General features: G+C 47.7%; 2 protein-coding genes across 2 annotated transcripts; both read left to right on the top strand.

Moving 5' to 3' along the window:
- Positions 1-839: 839 nt before the first annotated feature.
- LOC148046986 (uncharacterized) lies at positions 840-12,985 on the top strand. The gene is made up of 3 exons (XM_087711782.1): positions 840-1,353; positions 2,276-3,765; positions 11,089-12,985. The coding sequence occupies exons 2-3, from the start codon at positions 2,359-2,361 to the stop codon at positions 12,532-12,534; spliced, it is 2,853 nt and encodes a 950-aa protein (XP_087567908.1). The 5' UTR covers positions 840-1,353; positions 2,276-2,358; the 3' UTR covers positions 12,535-12,985.
- Positions 12,986-17,534: 4,549 nt separating this feature from the next.
- On the top strand, positions 17,535-19,110 carry LOC148046985 (uncharacterized). The gene is given in 2 exon segments (XM_087711199.1): positions 17,535-18,977; positions 18,979-19,110. Coding segments are annotated over 2 exon segments (1,404 nt in total). The 5' UTR covers positions 17,535-17,595; the 3' UTR covers positions 19,001-19,110.
- Positions 19,111-21,037: the final 1,927 nt, after the last annotated feature.

Genomic DNA, 21,037 nt, shown 5'->3' with positions numbered 1-21,037 from the left:
TCCCATGGGCAGAGGAACCCTCGACATCGACGCCATCGGAGGAACAGAAGAAGTTTTGGAGCAGGGGGAGGGGCGGAGGGGGAGGGAGCTGGCCAAGAGGCGGGGGCTGCGGGCGAGGGCGGGGCCGGAGAAGAGAGCAGAGGCTCCTCCCTCTCCCCTCCCCCTGGATGCATCTCCGCTTCCTTTTGCGTGTCCCGCTTTGCATGAGGAGGATCGCCGCTGGATCCCTCCGGAGAGATTTCTGGGTCCCGCTCGGGGCAGGTGAGGCTGCCTCCCAGGAGATCCTCTCCCCGCCAGGAGGAAGGGAGCTGCGGATTCAGCTCTTGGGTTTCCAGGGTTTTCCTGGGGAAGATCCGGCTCTGGCGTTGCCTGCAGGAAGCGGATCCCTCCCCTCCAGGGGGGCAAAGGGGGTTCCGTCCTCGGGCTTGATCTGCCCCCTCCTCGCCCGGCCAAGGCTCCCCGGGGGGAGGGGTGGATCTGGGAAGCAGCTTTTGGGGAGATCGCTTTCAGAAGGTCTCTCTGTGGTCCTTTTGAACAGGAAGCCTCTGAACCTCCGTCTCCCTCAAGTGCAGTTGGAAAAATGGAGTAATAGGAGCCTTAAAAGATGTTTTGTGATATGCAATGTGCAATTAACCCAGACTGAGTTCATTGCAATGGGGAGGCTGGGATGTGGCAGCTCCTCCTTGGTGGATCTTTTGGAAAGCACAAACAGTCCGGAGGTTTTGAGGATGGTCTTGTGAGCAGCTGAGAGAAGAAGCTGATGGCCAGGAGGTTGCCTGATTTTGAAATGCCCAAAGTAGCGTTTGGTCCCATGAAGCCTGGAATCTCGGGGGGGGGGGGGGGCTTGCAACCTCCAAAAAGAGCAGGAAAGAGGAGCCCTTTTCTGATCTCTCTCACCTTCCTTTGAGGTTTCCTACTCACAACTATGCATTGGTCCCTCTTGGGCTTCATCCTGCTGGTTTCCTCCATTTTGGCCCATCAAGATCTTCTTGAACCTGGATCCGTCTCCTGTTATTTTGTATCCTCCTCAAACAACCCTATTTTTCTCTTCCTCCTCCAGGTCGTTTCTGGATTAAGCTAAGCATCTGAGTCCTTTTCATTTCCCTTTGCAGGGGAATAGTGAAGATGTGGCTGTGAACTCCAGAGAAGAGAAAGGGGCATTCTTGGATCAGAACTCCTGAAATTTTGGCCGGGACTCAATCTTAGAAAATTAGGAAATCTTGTCCCCTTTGGAGGAGGAGCTTCCTGCACAAAGGGCCAATCGGTTAAGGAGAAATCAAACTGTTTGGCGGTGGGGATCCTCCCTGGCCTTGACCCAGAGGGGTAACAAGTAACCCAGAGACAATATTAAAGGTGAGTCAATGAAACTTGGTTTGGAAAATAAGCTTTTAAAAAATCTTTATGTGTAGCTTTATTTGCTCTGATCGGCAATGATCCTTCTCGGGACGCCTGTGCTGTCACCCCTGGAGAAAAATGAAACTCCGAATCGGAGCCATTTCCCCCTCCTCCTTTCCTGTGGGATCTTCTGGGATCGAGTCTCTTTTAGGGTGGCCTGACTGAGCTCCTCCTTCTAATACACAAACACACACACAGCATTTTGGTCTCACCTGGTTGCGCTCAGGGCATCGGAGAAGCAACCTGGGGTGTCCCAAGGAATCGGCCGGCCTCTCTCCCATCCGGGTAGGAAACTCAGAGCGATGGTCTCAATTCAGACAGTCCCATGTCTTCTGCTAATCCCTGGGTTGTGGAAGGAACCAGATGGGGCCCCAGGGGAAGCTCTGGATGGAGAAGCCAACAGCTGCTCCGTTCCCTTCTTGAAACGACATGGAACAGGCGGCTTGGAGGATGGCAAGAAGGCTGCAGAGGCCTCCGGTCTGGGGATTAAGGGAGCATTTCTGGGTGGCAACGGTGACACTGGGCTGAAGTCCAGTCCTGGGGTCAGTGGCAGATGTCTGAAATGGCTGAAGGCCCCAGACCTCCACTTAAGGTATCATCTTGGCACTTCTGCCCCATTGCAGGGCCCAGGTGGGGTGACTGAGGCTTGGGGGGGCAGCTGCAGCTCTCCTTCTTCATACATGGCCTGTGCTGGACTTCCAGGGTCTCCCCCCACCCCTTCAGGCACCCCTCCATCTCTTCCCTGGGTCTGCCTTCACTTAACAACCTCCCCAAAATCACTTAATGAGCACAACAACGTAAGTGTTTTCCTCCTAGAGATTTTTTGACTCTGAATTTCCCAAAAGGAAATCTCTTCTTTGTTTCTTTTTTTTTCCAACAGCGGATAAAAGATTGTGACCAAAGATTTACCTTGAAGACAACAGAGGGTAGAAAATCAGCCCAAGGCAGCAACCAAGAGGAACCATGGAGCCTTGGAAACTCTTTGACCCCTCACCAAACACAAGCAGCTCTCCACCAAAGGACAAAAAATCCCATGAATGCTTAGAGTGTGGGAAATCCTTTGCTCTGCAGTCCCTCCTTTTGACCCATAGGAAGGTCCATGTGGAAAGTGGATCCATTCAAGGTTTGGAGGGTGAGAAATCTTTCTCTGGGAAAAACTCCAAGGATCTCACAATCCCCCCAAGACTAAACCCCTATAAATGTGAGAAATGTGACTTATGCTTTAGTCAAACGTCAAGCCTTCTTAGACATCAGAGAATCCACACTGGACAGAAACCTTATCAATGTCTGGAATGTGGGAATTGTTTCCGTGAAAAAGGCACTCTCAGAGGCCATGAGAGAATCCACACAGGGGAGAAACCTTACAAGTGTTGGGAATGTGGGAAGATCTTTTCTCAGAAGTCAAATCCTTTGGCCCATGAGAAGATCCATGCAGGAATAAAGCCTTACAAATGCTTTGAGTGTGGAAAATGTTTCACCCAGAGTTCAGGTCTTCGGAGTCATCAGAAAACACACAGAGGGGATAAAAACGAAAAGTGTCTCGAATGTGGGAAAAGTTTTACCTTGAAATCAACTCTGGTGCAACATCAGAGAATTCACACTGGAGAGAGACCCTATGAATGCCCAGAATGTGAGAAAAGATTTGTAAATTCTTCTCAACTTCGGAATCACCAGAAGGAACACAGAAATGAGAAACCCTATGAATGTAGGGACTGTGGGAAAAGTTTTCTTACACGAAGAGACCTTCAGATTCATCAGAGAATCCACACAGGGGAGAAGCCGTACAAGTGTGGGGAGTGTGGGAAATGCTTCTCCAGAAAAGACCACCTTGGAAGGCATCAGAGGGTCCACACAGGAGAGAAGCCATACAGATGCGTAGAATGTGGGAAATGCTTTGCTCGTCAGGGAGTCCTTTGGACACATCATAAAACCCACACAGGGGAGAAGCCATATCAGTGCAACGAATGTGGAAGATTTTATAGTACCTCATCAGCCCTTCAAAGTCATGTGAAAACTCACACAGGGGAAAAAAACTACAAATGTTTGGACTGTGGGAAAGCATTTGCTCAGTCATCTCACTTTAGAAGTCACAGCCGAATCCATACGGGAGAGAAGCCCCATAAATGCTCAGAGTGCAATAAATGTTTTTCTCAGAAAAGTACTCTTGTAGTACATCAACGAATCCACTCTGGAGAAAAACCGTATAAGTGTCTGGAGTGTGGAAAACGTTTTGCCGGATCTTCAGCACTGCGCAAGCACTCCAGAAGTCATACAGGTGAGTGGCCTTACAAGTGTGCAGAGGGTGATAAACCATTTCTTTGCCAATCAAAGTTAAAATTACACCAGAAAGTCCATAACAGAGATACACCTGTTTAGTCGTGAACAACCTGGAATTTCTTTTTTTAACATCACATGTTATAATTCACCAGGAACTGAGTTATATGTGTGTTGGCAGAGAACGGGAAGTCTTTTATTTCTGACCATAAATGGGAATTAATTTCTGATCATAAGTTGCTACAATCATAACGTGTACCAGGATACCCTTGTTATTTTTTACTAGCCCTTGTTAATGAATAGGGAGAACTGAAGATTTAGAGAGGAGAAAAATGGGTTGAGGGTGGAATGAAGATGCATCTTATTATTCCATTTATTGATAAAGGGTTGATGTTGAATATGCTGCCAGAGGATGAAGAAGAAACATTTATTTTTCCTACTATCTACGCACATACATACAGTATATTCACAATCTTACTAGTACCCAGTTGTATTGAAGGTCTTTGTTTGATCGGCATATATAATTTATTAATAAAATTATTATTCAAAGTAATGAGTGTTTTTTACAGCACGGACTGCCACATTAAATCTACACTTAGTGCCCCATAATGAAAAAAGAAAACAGAATTTTAGAAATGTTTGCAAATGAATTAAAAAAGAAAAAAAAACTGAAACGAGACATTGGCATAAGTATTCAGGCCCTTCACTCAGTTACTTTGTTGAAGCACCTTTGGCAGCAGTTACAGCCTCCAGTCTTTTTTGGGTATGAAGCAATAAACTTTGCACATCTGGATCAGGGGATTTTCTGCCCTTCTTCCTTGCAAATCCTCTCCAGCTCAGTCATGTCGGATGGTGACCGTCCATGGAGAGCCATTTTCAGGTCCCTCCAGAACTGGGAAGGAAGGCGGGTGGGATATATTCACTGCCTTAACTTATTGTTAAAAATAATAAAGCTGGATATAAGTGAGGAAAAAAACCAAATCATTTCTATTCCGCAGTGGCTGGGCAACATTTTCAGCCTTGTTTCCCTGTTGCATTGTGTTGGGAACAACAGGAGATCTGAGCTGCTCCCCCAAACTCTCTTCTTTCCTGTCTCGGGGTCTCTGGGTATTAGGAAACAAAGGAATGTGAGAAGGCGACATGCTCCATGCTCAGAGACCCCCCACCCAATTTATAATTCTCAGATGGAGGGTCATCATGTGACTTCTGCCCAGTGGCTGTTCCAGATCAGTGTAAATCCTGATGATACCCGAGTGAAAAGTTCCTGGGAGTAAAAATAAATATTTATGGTAGTGGCGGCATTACGAGGCTCCGCCCACCCACCCAGACATCATCATGGACCTTCTGCGGATGCGCTTCCGCTACCTAACAGGTGGTGAAGAGGATACCATTATTGGGTCACTTCTCTGGGCCTAAGCAGGATTCAGTGGGGGAAGGGGAGCAGGGGGAAGGGGAAGGGTAGGAGGGAAGGAGAAGCCCATCTGGCTTTCCTCTGAGGTGGGGAAGACCCAGTATCCCCTCCTTGGTCTTCCCACTGATCTCGCAGAGCCTCGCTGTGGTGCCTCGGCTGTGGTGACCCAGCCCCAAGGAGACCACGCAGGGCTTTCCAAGAGGGTGAGAAGAGAGAGAGAGAGACAGAGGGGAGAGAGAAAGAAAGAGGAGGATGAGAGGGAGATAGGAAAAGAGATGACAGAGAAATGAGAGGGTTAGCAAGATAGAGGGTAACAGAGAGGGAGATAGAGAGAAAAAGAAAGACAGACGAGAGAAAGAAAGATGGGAGAGAGGGAGATATATAGTGAAAAATCCTCAATAAAAGAATTGTTCAAAATAATGAGTGTTTTTAGAGCATGGACTGAGTCAAGATGACCTTCAGATGGTGCCGTGCTGTGCAGTCCATGCACTGTAGTTGTTGATGTGCTCCGAATGTTGGATCTGCCGGACTCCTATTGGCTACTTCAGTGGGGCTTCTGGAAACTTCCCGCCCCCTGTGAGCCCCTTGATCCGGACACCTGGTTCCCCCAAGGCGCCTGGTACCCGGATGCTCCTCAGGTCTGATGGAGGCTCTTTCTCCTTATAGATTTGAGGCTCTCTGGGAAGAAAGTCCAGTCCTGGGAGACACGGAAGGTCAACTGGAAGTAGGGAAAAGAGCCCAGTGTGCCTGTTTCACACTGCTTCACAAGCTTGTACTCAACCCGGAGAAGACCGAATGGCTGTTGTATTTCCCTCCCAATAATTCGACCAGTGTTCCATCGCTCAGGCTGGGGGGTCAAATTTTACACCCCTCAGAGAGGGTTCGCAACTTGGGAGTCCTCCTGGATCCACAGCTGACTTTCGAACACCATCTGACGGCTGTGACCAGGGGGCATTCGCCCAGGTTCGCCTGGTGCGCCAGTTGCGACCCTACCTGAACCGGGAGGCTCTCACAACAGTCACTCGGGCCCTTGTGACCTCTAGGCTGGAATACTGCAATGTGCTCTACATAGGGCTGCCCTTGAAGAGCATCCGGCGACTTCAGCTAGTCCAGAATGCGGCCGCGCGAGTGATAGTGGGTGCACCTCGGTTCGCCCACATAACACCCATCCTCCGCGAGCTGCGCTGGCTACCTGTTGATCTCCGGGTGCACTTCAAGGTGCTACTTACCACCCATAAAGCCCTCCATGGTAGTGGATCTGCGTACTTGAGAACCGCCTCCTGCCAATTACCTCCCTGCGACCTATAAGATCACATAGATTGGGCCTCCTCCGAATACCATCTGCCAGTCAGTGCCGACTGGCAACTACACAGAGGAGGGCCTTTTTCAGTAGCAGCTCCGACCCTTTGGAACGATCTCCCTGTGGAGATTCGTACCCTCACCACCGTCCAGACCTTCCGCACAGCCCTTAAGACCTGGCTATCCCGTCAGGCCTGGGGTTAAGATCACAATCTGTCCCCACCCGAATGAAGAATGAATGTTGTGTACTATTTTACTCTTATGTATTGTTTTATGTTTATTGTTTATACCCACCCTCCCTATTTTATGTAAGCCGCCCTGAGTCCCCTCGGGGAAAAGGGCGGCCTATAAATATTAATAAAATACCAAAAATATCAAAAAACTGCTAATCCCTCCCTCCCTCCCTCTCTCTCTCTCTCTCTCTCTCACACACACACACACACACACAAAAACACACACACCATCTCCACCTGCCAGCCTTCAGCTCCTCCTGCCAAAAAGGGGGTTTCATTATTCGTGGCCCCTCCTGTGTGGGATTCTCTGTCCTTCCTTCCCTTCTGAGCTCAAGTGGGAGAGGCTGAGTTTGGGTCGGTCCCCCCTTTCAGCCCAGAGCCCATCAAGCACAGCTGGAGGGCAGAGGCAGCCATGGGGGCTCACCACAGGCATCCATCACCTTACGACCATTTGAAAGTACAAGAGAGCCCCCCCACACACACACAAGGTCCTTTATGACGGAGGTTCATAATGGGCAGACGACCATAAGTTGAGGATCACCTGTAAGGTATTGATTTTTATTTATTACCTAATTTGGAAACCACCAATATCACCCAGCAGAGTGAATGATTTGCCTTCCTGGGAATGGATGGGGAGAAAGAACTATTTGAAAGATTGTGCATGTATGTGTGTGTGAGAGTGAGTGAGTAATTATTCTACAAAGCCCCAGAGGGCGGAAGAAGAAACAATGGATGGAAAGTAATCAAGGAGAGAAGCAACGTGGAGTTAAAGAGACGCTTCCTAAGAGAACAATTCAGCAGTGGAAGAGCTTTGCCTTCAGAGGTTTTGGGTGCTTCATCACTGGAGGCTTTTAAGAAGAGGCTGGACGGTCCCTTGTGAAGAATGGGATAGGATCTCCTGCTTGAGGAGGGGGTTGGACTACAAGACCTCCAGGGTCCCTTCTGTTCGGATTCCGGAGAGCAAGGGGCGTGGTTACTTGCAGAAGGCGGAGCCCGAAGGGAGAGCAGAAGCCCCGCCCGGCCCTTCCCGTCTCCGTCTGAGCCTGCACGTTCATCCCCGGGCTTTCCTCGGTCTCGCTGCGGTCCCTTCCTGCCAGGAGGGCTTTTCCTCTGCAGGAGAAAGGTAGCTGGAGTGGCCCCTCTTCCCCGGAGGGTCCCTGAGCCTGCGAGGATCCCGGGATGGGAGGGCTGGGACTGGGCGTCTCTGGGAACAGAGGGAAGGAAGGCTCCCTACAGACGGAGCTTTTCCCCTAAGGATTATGGGGGGGATGGAAGGGAAACCCCCAGAGAGGCTCCTCTCTTCCCCCGTTCAGTTTGGGGGGTTCTTTAAGGGGGGGAAGTTAAGTAGCTTTGAACTGAGCTCAGGATCTCCCAACCCGGAAAAGGTCCTTTTTCTTTCTTCTTAATCTAAAGAGAGAGAGAAAGGGATCTTCCTTGTTTTCACTTCCTTTTTTTGGCGTAACGGAACAAAACCTTTTAAACTCCAACTATTATTATTGTTTGGTTTTGTGCTGAAGAGACTGCGATGTGGAGGTTCACAAATGACACCCTTGAAAGCCCTTTGGACTGGAGGCTGGTCTTGTTAGGAAGCTGCAGAATAGAATAGAATTAAAATTAGAATTTAGAAATAGGAATTGAATTCTTTTTTGGCCAAGTGTGAATGGACACACAAGGGATTTGTCTCGGGTGGAGATGCCCTCAGTGTACATAAAAGGACAAGATATCTTCATCAAGAATCATCAGATGCAACACTTAGTGAGAGTCCTAGCGTACAAATAAGAAATCAGGAAACAATATCAATGTAAGGATGAAAGCCACTAAGTTTGTCTTGCAGTCATAAGTGGGAGGAGATGGGTGATAGGAATGATGAGAAGACTAATAGTAATAGTAATGTAGCATTTGTGAAAAAACTGTTCTTGTGTCTAATTGTCTTGGTGTGCAATTTCTGTCCAGGATGTGAGGGGTCTGTAGATATTTTCACAGCCCTCTTTGAATCAGTACAGTACAGTTAAGTTAGTCCCATGGTTGTTAAATGCATCCGATTTTTCTCTTTGGCTTTGCTTGTCAGAAGGTCGCAAAAAGGGGATATCGCGACCCCAGGACACTGCAACAGTCGTAAATATGATTCAGTGGCCAAGCGTCAGAATTTGGATCATGGAACCAAGGGGGGATGCTTGCAACGGTGGGTTGAAAAACCCTCATGTCACTTTTTTCAGTGCAGTTGTAACTTTGAACGGTCACTAAATGAAATGTTGTAAGTTGAGGACCACCATATTTTTCGAAGTATAAGATGCACCAAGATTTTGAAGAGGCAAATTTTTAAAAAAGTAGGTAGATAGATAGAGGGATAAAGAGGGACAGAAAGAGAGAGAAATACAGTAATTAGGTAGGGAGAGGGAGTAGTTAGGTAGGTAGGTAGATAAAGGGATAGAGAGAGAAATACAGTAGGTAAGGAGAGAGAGTAGGTAGGTAGATAAAGGGATACAGTAGGTAGGGAGAGAGAGTAGGTAGGTAGGTAGGTAGGTAGAGGGATAGAGAGAGAGAAATACAGTAATTAGGTAGGGAGAGAGAGTAGTTAGGTAGGTAGATAGATAGAGGGATAAAGAGAGAAATACAGTAGGTAAGGAGAGAGAGTAGGTAGGTAGATAAAGGGATACAGTAGGTAGGGAGAGTAGGTAGGTAGGTAGGTAGGTTCCACCACAAAAGCGCGTAGGACAAAATCGCGCTCGACAAAAGCGCGCTGTGACGTCATCACAGCGCGACGAAAAAGATCGAAAAAATGTAAAAATAAAGCTAAAACCTTCCCCTAACCCCCCCAAACCTAACCCTAAACCTAACCCTAACCCTAACTCTTAACCTAACCCTAAACCTAACCCTAAACCTAACCGTTAAAGTAACGAAAAACGTAACGCTAACCCTTATCCTAACCCTAACGCTAACGCTAACGCTCTAAAGCTAACCCTAACCCTTAACCTAACCCTAACCCTAACCCTAACCCTAACCCTTACCTTTATGTGAATCAGCTTGCTTTAATTTAATTTTTATTAATTTTTATTTGAATTTTTCGATCTTTTTCGTCGCGCTGTGATGACGTCAAAGGCGCGATTTTGTCGATCGCGCTTTTGCCGTCCGCGCTTTTGACGGGTCACGAGGTAGGTAGGTAGAGGGATAGAGAGAGAGAAATACAGTAATTAGGTAGGGAGAGAGAGTAGGTAGGTAGGTAGGTAGAGGGATAGAGTAGAGAGAGAGAGAAATACACTAGGTAGGGAGAGAGTGAGTGGGTAGGTAGGAAGATGTTTCCAGATGTATTTATCCATGTGCTGGAGAAAGAAATTGTTGACAATCTGCAGCACCTAAGACTTGTTTCTGTTGGCACAGTACTTGATCAATGTAATTCTCATCAATCACTCTAACTAAAGACCTTTCGGAAAGGAAAAAAAAGGTTTTGCACTCTGCAAAACCCACCAAAACGGCCGATTTTTCACGAAAACGGGCCTGTTTTTTTCAAATAAAAGCCATGGATAGCCTTGTGGAGGGGGGGCTTCCAGATTGCTGCTTGGGGGGGAGGGGCAAACACCAAGCAAAAAACAGCCCGTTTTTTGTCGAAAAAATTGAATGGGTAGCCTTATGGAGGCTTATAGAGTGCTATTGGGGGGTGGGGGGGTAAAAAATGACCCATTTTTTGCTCATTTCTGCCCTCCCCTGCCCCCAGGACCTGGGAGCAAGGGAGGGCAGGATCTCCTGTTTGAGGAGGGGGCTGGACTAGAAGACCTCCAGGGTCCCTTCTATTCGGATTCCTGAGAACAAGGGGCGTGGTTATTTGCAGAAGGCGGAGCCCAAAGGGAGAGCAGAAGCTCCGCCCCGGCCTTCCTGTCTCTGCCTGAGCCTGCGCGTTCATCCCCGGGCTTTCCTCCGCTGCTCAGCATGGGCTCTGGAGTCCTCCGGAGAGGGTCAGGCAGTTGGGACTCCTTTCGCTGTGGTCCCTTCCTGCCAGGAGGGCTTTTCAACTTTGCCCATATCATTTAGGTAGTCCTCGACTTACGACCACAGTGGAGCCCCAAATGTCTGTTGCTAAGTGAAGCATTTGTTAAGTGAGTTTTGCCCCGTTTTGTGACCTTCCTTGCCACAGTTAACTGAATCAGTGCAGTTAAGTTAGTCCCACGGTTGTTAAGTAAATCTGTTTTTCCCATTGGCTTTGTATGTCAGAAGGTCACAAAACGGGGATCACTCGACCCCAGGACACTGCAACAGTCATAAATACGAGTCAGTGGCCAAGCATCAGAATTTAGATCACGGGACCATTGGGGGATGCGTTGGGCTGGAAGACCTTCATGATCCCGTCCAAGGGAAAGCTTTTGTGATTCTCTATATTTCGCAAAAGGAAATTTATTTCTCCTCTTTCCCCCCCTCAGCTCACATAGAGTAAAAGATTGTGACCAAAGATTCACCTGCAAGGCATCTATCAACAGACAGTAGAAAATCAGCACAAGGCAGCAGCCAAGAGGAAGGATGGACCGTGGGAAAGTCCTGGATCCCCCATCAGACACAAGAAGCACTCCAAAAAAACACAAAAAACCTCATGAATGCTCAGGGTGTGGGAAATCCTTTGCTCGCAGGTCCCTCCTTTTGACCCACAGGAAGGTCCATGTGGGAAGTGGATCCAGTCAAGGTTTGGAGGGCGAGAAATCCTTCTCTGGAAAAAACCCCAAAGATCTCAGGAGCCCCCCAACACTAAAACCCTATAAATGTGTGGAATGTGACTTATGCTTTAGTAAAAAGTCACACCTTCTTAGACATCAGAAAATCCACACTGGAGAGAAACTTTATCAATGTGTGGAATGTGGGAATTGTTTCCGTGATAAAGCCACTCTCAGAGGCCACGAGAGAATCCACACGGGGGAGAAACCTTACAAGTGTTGGGAATGTGGGAAGAGCTTTTCTCGGAAGTCAACTCTTTTGTCCCATGAGAAGATGCATGCAGGAATAAAGCCTTACAAATGCTTTGAGTGTGGAAAATGTTTCACCCAGAGTTCAGGTCTTCGGAATCATGTGAGAACACACACAGGGGAGAAAAACGAAAAGTGCCTCGAATGTGGGAAATGTTTTACCTTGAAATCAACTCTGGTGCAACATCAGAGAATTCATACTGGAGAGAAACCCTATGAATGCCCAGAATGTGAGAAAAGATTTGTAAATTCTTCTCAACTTCGGAATCACCAGAAGGGACACAGAAATGAGAAACCCTATGAATGTGGGGACTGTGGGAAAAGTTTTGTTACACGAAGAAACCTTCAGATTCATCAGAGAATCCACACAGGGGAGAAGCCGTACGAGTGTGGGGAGTGTGGGAAATGCTTCTCCGCAAAAAACCACCTTGGAAGGCATCAGAGGGTCCACACAGGAGAGAAGCCGTACAGATGCATAGAATGTGGGAAATCTTTTGCTCATAGTGGAGCCCTTTGCAGACACCATAAAACCCACACAGGGGAGAAGCCATATGAGTGCAACGAATGTGGAAGATTTTATCCTACCTCATCAGCCCTTAAAAGACATGTGAAAACTCACACAGGAGAAAAAAACTACAAATGTTTGGACTGTGGGAAAGCATTTGCTCATTCATCTCACTTTAGAAGTCACAGCCAAATCCATACAGGAGAGAAGCCCCATAAATGCTCAGAGTGCAATAAATGTTTTTCTCAGAAAAGTACCCTTGTGATGCATCAGCGAATCCACTCTGGAGAAAAACCGTATAAATGTCTGGAGTGTGAAAAACGTTTTGCCCAACCTTCAGCACTGCGCAAGCACTCCAGAAGTCATACAGGAGAGTGGCCTTACAAGTGTGCAGAGTGTGAGAAACCATTTCATTGCAAATCAAAGTTAAAATTGCACCAGAAAGTCCATAACAGAGACACATCTGTTTAGTCGTGAACAACGTGGAATTTCTTTTTTTAACATCAAATGTTATAATTCACCAGGAACTGAGTTATATGTGTGTTGGCAGAGAACTGGAAGTCTTTTATTTCTGACCATAAATGGGAATTAATTTCTGATCATAAGTTGCTACAATCATAACGTGTACCAGGATATCCTTGTTATTTTTTTACTAGCCCTTGTTAATGAATAGGGAGAACTGAAGATTTAGAGCGGAGAAAAAAGAAAAATTACAACAAAGGAATGTGAGAAGACCCCTCCATGCTCAGAGACCCCCACCCAATTTATAGTTCTCAGATGGAGGGTCATCATGTGAATTCTGCCCCAGTGGCTGTTCCAGATCAGTGTAAATCCTGATGATACCTGAGTGAAAAGTTCCTGGGAGTAAAAATAAATATTTATGGTAGTGGCGGCATAACGAGGCTCCGCCCACCCACTCAGACATCATGGACCTTCTGCGGATGCGCTTCCGCTACCTAACAGGTGGTGAAGAGGATACCATTATTGGGTCACTTCTCTGGGCCTAAGCAGGATTCAGTGGGGGAAGGGGAGCAGGGGGAAGGGGAAGGGTAGGAGGGAAGGAAAAGCCCATCTGGCTTTCCTTTGGTGTGGGGAACATCCAGTATCCCCTCCTTGGTCTGCCCACTGCTCTCGCAGAGCCTCGCTGTGGTGCCTCGGCTGTGGTGGGGCCAGGAGGCTTTGCACGAGAAGAGAAGGAGGGGGAGGGAAGCCTCCACCGTGGGTTGCCTCCTTCCTCCCCCAGCCCCAAGGAGACCACGCAGGGCTTTCCAAGACGGTGAGAAGAGAGAGGGAGACAGACAGACAGACAGTCAGAGTGTGGGGAGTGTCAGCCTCCGCTTTGCTACTGCTTCGCCTGCCATTGAAACGGGGAGGGGGGGGCATGGTATTTGGGAGGGGACTCATTGTTGTGCTGGAGGAAGATTCTAGATTTTGAACTGACCACCTTACTGCTCATGTGGAAGAGGAGTGTTTCCCGCCAAGGCCAACGGACCAGCATTCCATCTTGATGATGCCTTTCGACGTTATCTCACACCTGACATTTGGGAGAATTATGATTGGACTGTGCACGGGATGCCAAGGGGAGGGGGATGAATTATACAATATATTATTCGCTTTCGCGCCTAAATAACCAGACTTAGCTTAGCTTAGCTTCTATTCATTTATAATTAGTAAAAGTACACTTGATTTCAACAAATGGAGTCCTGTGGTTTTCTTTCCTGATTTTTAATGAAGAAAGGCTGACAGGGAGAGAGAAAGAAAGAGGAGGATGAGAGGGAGATAGAAAAAGAGATGAGAGAGAAATGAGAGGGATAGCAAGATAGAGGGTAACAGAGAGGGAGATAGAGAGAAAAAGAAAGACAGACGAGAGAAAGAAAGATGGGAGAGAGGGAGATTTATAGTGAAAAATCCTCAATAAAAGAATTCTTCAGAATAATGAAGAGTGTTTTTAGAGCATGGACTGAGTCAAGATGACCTTCAGATGGTGCCGTGCTGTGCAGTCCATGCACTGTAGTTGTTGATGTCCTCCGAATGTTGGATCTGCCGGACTCCTATTGGCTACTTCAGTGGGGCTTCTGGCATCTTCCCGCCCCCTGTGAGCCCCTTGATCCGGACACCTGGTTCCCCCGAGGCGCCTGGTACCCGGATGCTCCTCAGGTCTGATGGAGGCTCTTTCTCCTTATAGATTTGAGGCTCTCTGGGAAGAAAGTCCAGTCCTGGGAGACACGGAAGGTCAACTGGAAGTAGGGAAAAGAGCCCAGTGTGCCTGTTTCACACTGCTAATTCCTCTCTCTCTCTCTCTCTCACACACACACATACACACCATCTCCACCTGCCAGCCTTCAGCTCCTCCTCCAACAAAGGGGGGGGGGTTATTACTTGTGGCCCCTCCTGTGTGGGATTCTCTGTCCTTCCTTCCCTTCTGAGCTCAAGTGGGAGAGGCTGAGTTTGGGTCGGTCCCCCCTTTCAGCCCAGAGCCCATCAGGCACAGCTGGAGGGCAGAGGCAGCCATGGGGGTTCACCACAGGCAGCCATCACCTTACGACCATTTGAAAGTACAGGAGAGCCCCCACACACACAAAAGGGTCCTTTATGACGGAGGTCCATAATTGGCAGACGACCATAAGTTGAGGATCACCTGTAACGTATTGATTTTTATTTATTACCTAATTTGGAAACCACCAATATCACCCAGCAGAGTGAATGATTTGCCTTCCTGGGAAGACAACCGTTTCATTCTATGGCCGCCTCTCTTGTGAAACACAACAGGGTGTGTGGGGGCTCACAACGAAAGTAAAACCAACATCAAGAGAAGTAAAAAAACCTGGCATCTGAAACACACAAACACACACATCACAAGCTCTAATCCTGCAGAAAAGTCACACTTCCTGGGTCCCTCTAGATGGCAAATGAAACCGGTCAAGATCAGGGTTAATTACAACTTTGATCATGGTTTGTGTCCCCTTCATCAGCTGCTGCTTTCAAAAGTGAGCAAGGGCCCTGCCAGCCACACTCACCTCAAAGAACTTCTGGCCTTGAAGGTGGATTTGAATTCTTACATTTCTCCTTCTGGAGCAGAGGATTCTTTCAAAAAAAGAATTCCCATTTTGCAGGGGCTGAGCAGCATTTTCAGGCTTCTTTCCCTGTTCTGTTGCCTCCTTGGGAAGAAGGTGAGACCTCGGCTGCTCCCCCAAACTCTCCTCCCTCCTGCTCCCCCCCCCAGGGCTCTGGTGATTGGCAGCTGACCCACCCAAGAATGTGAGTCTCTGCAGAACCCCCCCCCTCGCTCAGAGACCCCTCCTCCCATTTAAGTTCTCAGGAGGGAGGGGCATCCCATCTCTGCCCCAGCGGCTGTTGCAGATGACTGTAAGATGTGACGGACACTGAATGAAAAGCTCCTGGGAGGAAAATGAAAGATTTCTTATCCACTTAAGAGGAAACAGCCATAAAGTCTTTCGGCAGGCAGGAAAAGGGAACTCTGTGTTGCTGCTAGAAGTTACTGGAACTTTGAGCGGAGTTCCCGAAGAGGACAAAATGGGAAAGAAAGTGTCTGTCTGAGCTCATTGAAACAACAGACAAACTCTTCTCCCGAGAGGAGGAACCCCTCCCACTCCCCCTGGCTGGATTTCCGCTTCCCTCCGCAGGTCCTCCCTTTGCAGGAGGAGGATCGGCGCTGGATCCCTCGGGAGAGGCTCCTGGATCCCGCTCGATGCAGGTGGGGCTGCTCTCCCTCCCGCCTCCACGCCGCCCCTCCAGCCAGGAGATGATCTCCCCTCAGGAGGAAGGGAGCTGCGGATCCCGCTCTTAGGTTCGCAGGGTTTTCCTGGGCGAGATCCGGCTCTGGCGTTGCCCGCAGGGAGCGGATCCCTCCCTTCCCTCCAGGGGGACAAAGGGGGCTCCGTCCCTCGGCTGGATCAGGCGCAGTTGGAGAAACGTAGTTTAAAACGTTTGTTGAGGTTTGCAATTTGCTCTTAACACAGACCTCATTGCAATTGCGGGGGGGAGTTAGGGGGGGCGAAAAAAGGCTTTAAATGAATTGAATGGAGTTCATGTTGTCTTAACCCCCAAGAGATCCTTTTTCTTTGAGCTCCACCTAAAAGGCCAACAATGAAATCCTTTCTTCTAAGGCTAATCTTTACTTTCCTTCTGCTTTAAGAACATGGGTAGAATTTCTAAGCTTTGTATTTTCCTCCTTTTGCCCAGAAGAGGCTGGGATGGGGCAGCCCCTCCTGGGTGGATGTTTTGGAACCCACCAATGTTATGGAAGTTTTGAGGCTGGTCTTGTGAGCAGCTCCTAGGAGAAGCTGATGGCCAGAAGGCTCACTTGAATAACACTCTCTGTATTTGTTTGAACCGCCTACCTGGAATCCTTCAACTTCCAAAGAGAGCAGCCCTTTTCACACATGCTCTTTTGCCCATCTGATCTCTCTCTCTCTTCTTCCATTGAGTCTTCCTACTCACAACTATGCAATGGCCCCGATTGGACTTCCACCTTGGTAGTTTCTCTCCATTTTGGCTCATCAAGATCTCCTTGAATCACAATTCTCTCTCCTTTATTTCTACCATTAACAAATAATTCCACCTTCTGCTTCCTCTTCCAGGTCATTTAGAGATTAAGTACAGAATTACTGTCAGCATCTGAGCCTTTTTCCTTTCTCCTTGCAGGGGACCAGTGAGGATCTGGCCGTGAACCCCACAGAGGAGAAAGGGAAGATCTTGGATCAGGTTCCACCAACCTTTGGCTGGGACTCCATTCTAGAAAATTTGGAAATCGTGGCCCGGATGGAGAAGCAGCTTCCTGCACAAAGAGCCAATCAACTAAGGAGAAATAAAATTGGTCGGCAGTGAGGGTCATCCCTGGCCTTGATTCAGAGGGGTAACAAGTGACCTCTTGGTTGTAACTTTAAAGGTGAGTAAACAAATCTTGGCTAAATCTTGGTCTGGAGAATAAGCATGTTAATTGTTTTAATCTTAATTTGACAAGAGAGTGATGCAGTGAATTGAGGGCATAATTTCTTTGATACTTGTTGTAAGAAGCCACCCTTGGTCTAGTTGGAGGTGGACCCTGGAGGGAAGGCCACAGAGTGGGGGAGTTGCAACGGCTGGGTGGATGCACCCTTGAAGCCGAAAGAGGCTTCCTGGGGACTCAGCTTGGGGTGGGACTGCCCCTGTCCAGCCTTCATCCTGTCCCTCCATGGGGAAATGTTCTCTCAGCCCAAACTGCGTCTTGTTTCAGGGATACATTTTTAGCCATGATCCGTGCAAGCTGTTTGTGCCTTGTCCCTTAATGCACTTGGGAATACAGTTTAGTAAGCTGAAGTGCTTGTGCCTTGTCCTTAAACCTCTATTTAAACTCAATTATTGTGTATCCTTTATTGTGGATTTTGTGGCTCTCTACATTTCTGAAAAGGAAATACTTTTTTCTCTTTCTCCTTCTAACAGAGGATAAACTATTGTGACCAAATGTTTACTTGCAAGACAACTGGCAACAGATAGTAGAAATTCAGCCTAAGGCAGGAGCCACCACAAAGCATGGAGCGTGAGAAAATCTGGAATCTCCCATCAGATACAAACAACACTCCGAAAAACTATCAAAGAACCCATGAATGCTCCGAGTGTGGGAAATCCTTTGCTCTCCACTCCCTCCTTTTGACCCACAGGAAGGTCCATGTGGGAAGTGGATCCAGAGAAGGATTGGAAGGTGAGAAATCCTTCTCTGGAAAGGATGCCAAAGTTGTCAGAGTAAAACCCTATAAATGTGAGGAATGTGACTTATGCTTTGGGCGAAAATTAGGCCTTCTTACACATCAGAGAATCCACACTGGAGAGAAACCTTATCAGTGTCTGGAATGTGGGATTTTTTTCCGTGAAAAATCCACACTCAGAAACCACGAGAGAATCCACACGGGGGAGAAACCTTACAAGTGTTGGGAATGTGGGAAGAGCTTTTCTCAGAAAGCTCATCTTTGGATCCATGAGAAGATTCATACAGGAATAAAGTCTTACAAATGCTTGGAGTGTGGAAAATGTTTCACCCGGAGTTCAGGTCTTCGGAGTCATTGGAAAACACACCAAGGGGAGAAAAACGAAAAGTGCCTCGAATGTGGCAAATGTTTTACCCTGAAAGGAAACCTAGTGCGACATCAGAGATATCACACTGGAGAGAGACCCTATGAATGCCCAGAATGTGAGAAAAGATTTGTAAATTCTTCTCAACTTCAGAGACACCAGAAAGGGCACAAAAAGGAGAAACCCTATGAATGTAGGGACTGTGGGAAAAGTTTTGTTACACAAAGAGACCTTCAGATTCATCAGAGAATCCACACAGGGGAGAAGCCGTACAAGTGTGAGGAGTGTGGGAAATGCTTCTCCAGAAATGACCACCTTGGGAGCCATAAGAGGGTCCACACAGGAGAGAAGCCATACAGATGCGTAGAATGTGGGAAATCTTTTGCTCATAAGGGAGTCCTTTGGACACATCATAAAACCCACACAGGGGAGAAGCCATATCAGTGCAACGAATGTGGAAGATTTTATCGTACCTCATCAGCCCTTAAAAGACATGTGAAAACTCACACAGGGGAAAAAAACTACAAATGTTTGGACTGTGGGAAAGCATTTGCTGATTCATCTTCCCTTAGAAGTCACAGCCGAATCCATACAGGAGAGAAGCCCCATAAATGCTCAGAGTGCAATAAATGTTTTTCAGAGAAACGTACTCTTTTGAAGCATCAGCAAATCCATACTGGAGAGATACTATTTAAATGTCTGGAATGTGGGAAATGCTTTGCCCAACCTCCAGCACTTTGCATGGACACCCAAAGTCACACAGGAGAGTTGCCTCACAAGTGTGCAGAGTGCAAGAAACCTTTTCATAGCAAACGAAAGCTAAAAATACATCAGAAAGTCCAGAGGAGATAAATCCCTTCAGCTGTGAACAATGTTGTTAAGCAACCTCAAATCCCATTAGAGAGTACACAAGGAGGCAAGAGGGCATAGGTATGGGGAGTGTGAGGATATTTGGCTCACAAAACAGCATTAGTCACTTACCAGAGTAAGTGTACCAAAAGCCACTAAAACCTGGCTATTCCGGCAGGCCTGGGGCTGTTGACTTCATGAACGAGGTCCAGTCCCACCTAGATTGAGTGTATGGTGCGCTGCTTTTAAATTTGTTTCCCTTTTTCTATTTTTTTATCTTTTTATTTTTAACCTTGTTTTTGTAAGCCGCCCGGAGTCCTACGGGATTGGGCGGCATATAAATTTATTAAATTACAATTACAATTAATTCTTCTCTTTTCCCCATTAACTTGGGAGTGAGGGGGGGGCATTTCGAATGGTGGTTCTAAAATAAATACTGAATCATCTGCCAACGAAAATAAAAAGAAAACTTGCTTTGAGGACTCAGCCAGTCTACCTACTTCCCCCCCTTCCTTCCCCCTCTCAGGGCTTGTGGCAGCTCTGAGGCAGCCAAAGATGGCTTCAGCCAGGTTCCCTTCAGAGTGGGCACAACGCAGTGCTCAATCCCTTCTCCTTTTCCCAGCGTCCTCCATAAGCTTCCACAGGGGAGCAAGCAGGCTTCCTGGACGGTTGAAGAAACATCCTTCTCGACTCCTGGGTGTTTCTAGCAGAGTCAGCATTGTGTGTGTGACAATATTGTGCAATATTCGATTTACTGTGAATTGTAAATGGATACCACATTGTGTTTCGTGTGGCCCAAAATTCAGTTACTGTGAGGTTGTTCTGTGCACAGTTCTCTTTTTAACCTTAAATAAATAAATCTACTCCCAAACAACTCCATTTATCTAATCTGGGAGAACCAATCTGGCCTAGTGGTTAAAGCCCTGGGCTAGAAAGCTGGAGGCTGAATTCAAGTCCCTCCTTGGCCTTGGGGGCCTCCTGGGTGACCTGAGGCCAGTCACCCTCTCAGCCTAACCCACCTCACAGGGTTGTTGTGAGGAAAATAGGCAGAGGAAGGTGTGTGAGATATCTTCACTGTTGTGTGTAATTGGTAAAACTAATAAGGGTGTGTGTGTAAATAAATAAATAAATAAAATTCTACTCTGCAGAGGCCTAGCAGGGTTTCCAGGCTTCTTTCAGCTGATGAGCTGCCATACTTGTATTGCCCCCATGGGAACAAGCATGAGACCTGGGCTGCTCCCCCAAACTCTCCTCTTTTTGCTGTCCTGGGGAAGACTCACCCAGGCTCATTCGTCTTCAGAGTCCCCCACCCAATTTAAATTCTCATGATGTGGGGGGGGGGCATCACGTAACCTCTGCACCAGTGGCCATTGCAGATCACTGTAAGACATGAAACTATTTAAATTAAAATTTCCAGGGAGGAAAATGATAGATAGATAGATAGATAGATAGATAGATAGATAGATAGATAGATAGATAGATAGATAGATAGATAGAAGTTTATTTATATGCCGCCCTTTTCCCTGGGGGGACTCAGGGCGGCTCACAATCCAAGAGGGAGGGGGAGACAAACTTTTTAACATATAAGACAATACATAATTAAAAAACACAACATTCATACCATTTGGGCGGGTTACAGTCTTAGCCCCAGGCCTGACGGGATAGTCAGATTCTGAGGGCTGTGCGGAAGGTCTGGAGGGTGGTGAGGGTACGAATCTCCACGGGGAGATCGTTCCAAAGGGTCGGAGCTGCCACCGAGAAGGCTCTCCTCCGCGTAGTTGCCAGTTGGCATTGACCGGCAGATGGAACTCGGAGGAGGCCTAATCGATGAGATCTAATAGGTCGCGTGGAGGTAATTGGCAGTAGGCGGTCTCTCAAGTACCCAGATCCACTACCATGTAGGGCTTGATGGGTGACAAGTAGCACCTTGAAGCGCACCCGGAGATCGACAGGTAGCCAGTGCAGCTCGCGGAGGATAGGTGTTATGTGGGTGAAGCGAGGTGCACCCACAATCGCTCGCGCGGCCGCATTCTGGACTAGCTGAAGTCGCCGAATA

This window comes from Thamnophis sirtalis, unplaced genomic scaffold, assembly GCF_051295495.1.
Source record: "Thamnophis sirtalis isolate CommonGarterSnake01/CBP01778 unplaced genomic scaffold, rThaSir2_p1.2 scaffold_3, whole genome shotgun sequence".
Taxonomy (NCBI): domain Eukaryota; kingdom Metazoa; phylum Chordata; class Lepidosauria; order Squamata; family Natricidae; genus Thamnophis; species Thamnophis sirtalis.
This window is presented reverse-complemented; position numbering and strand designations above follow the sequence as displayed.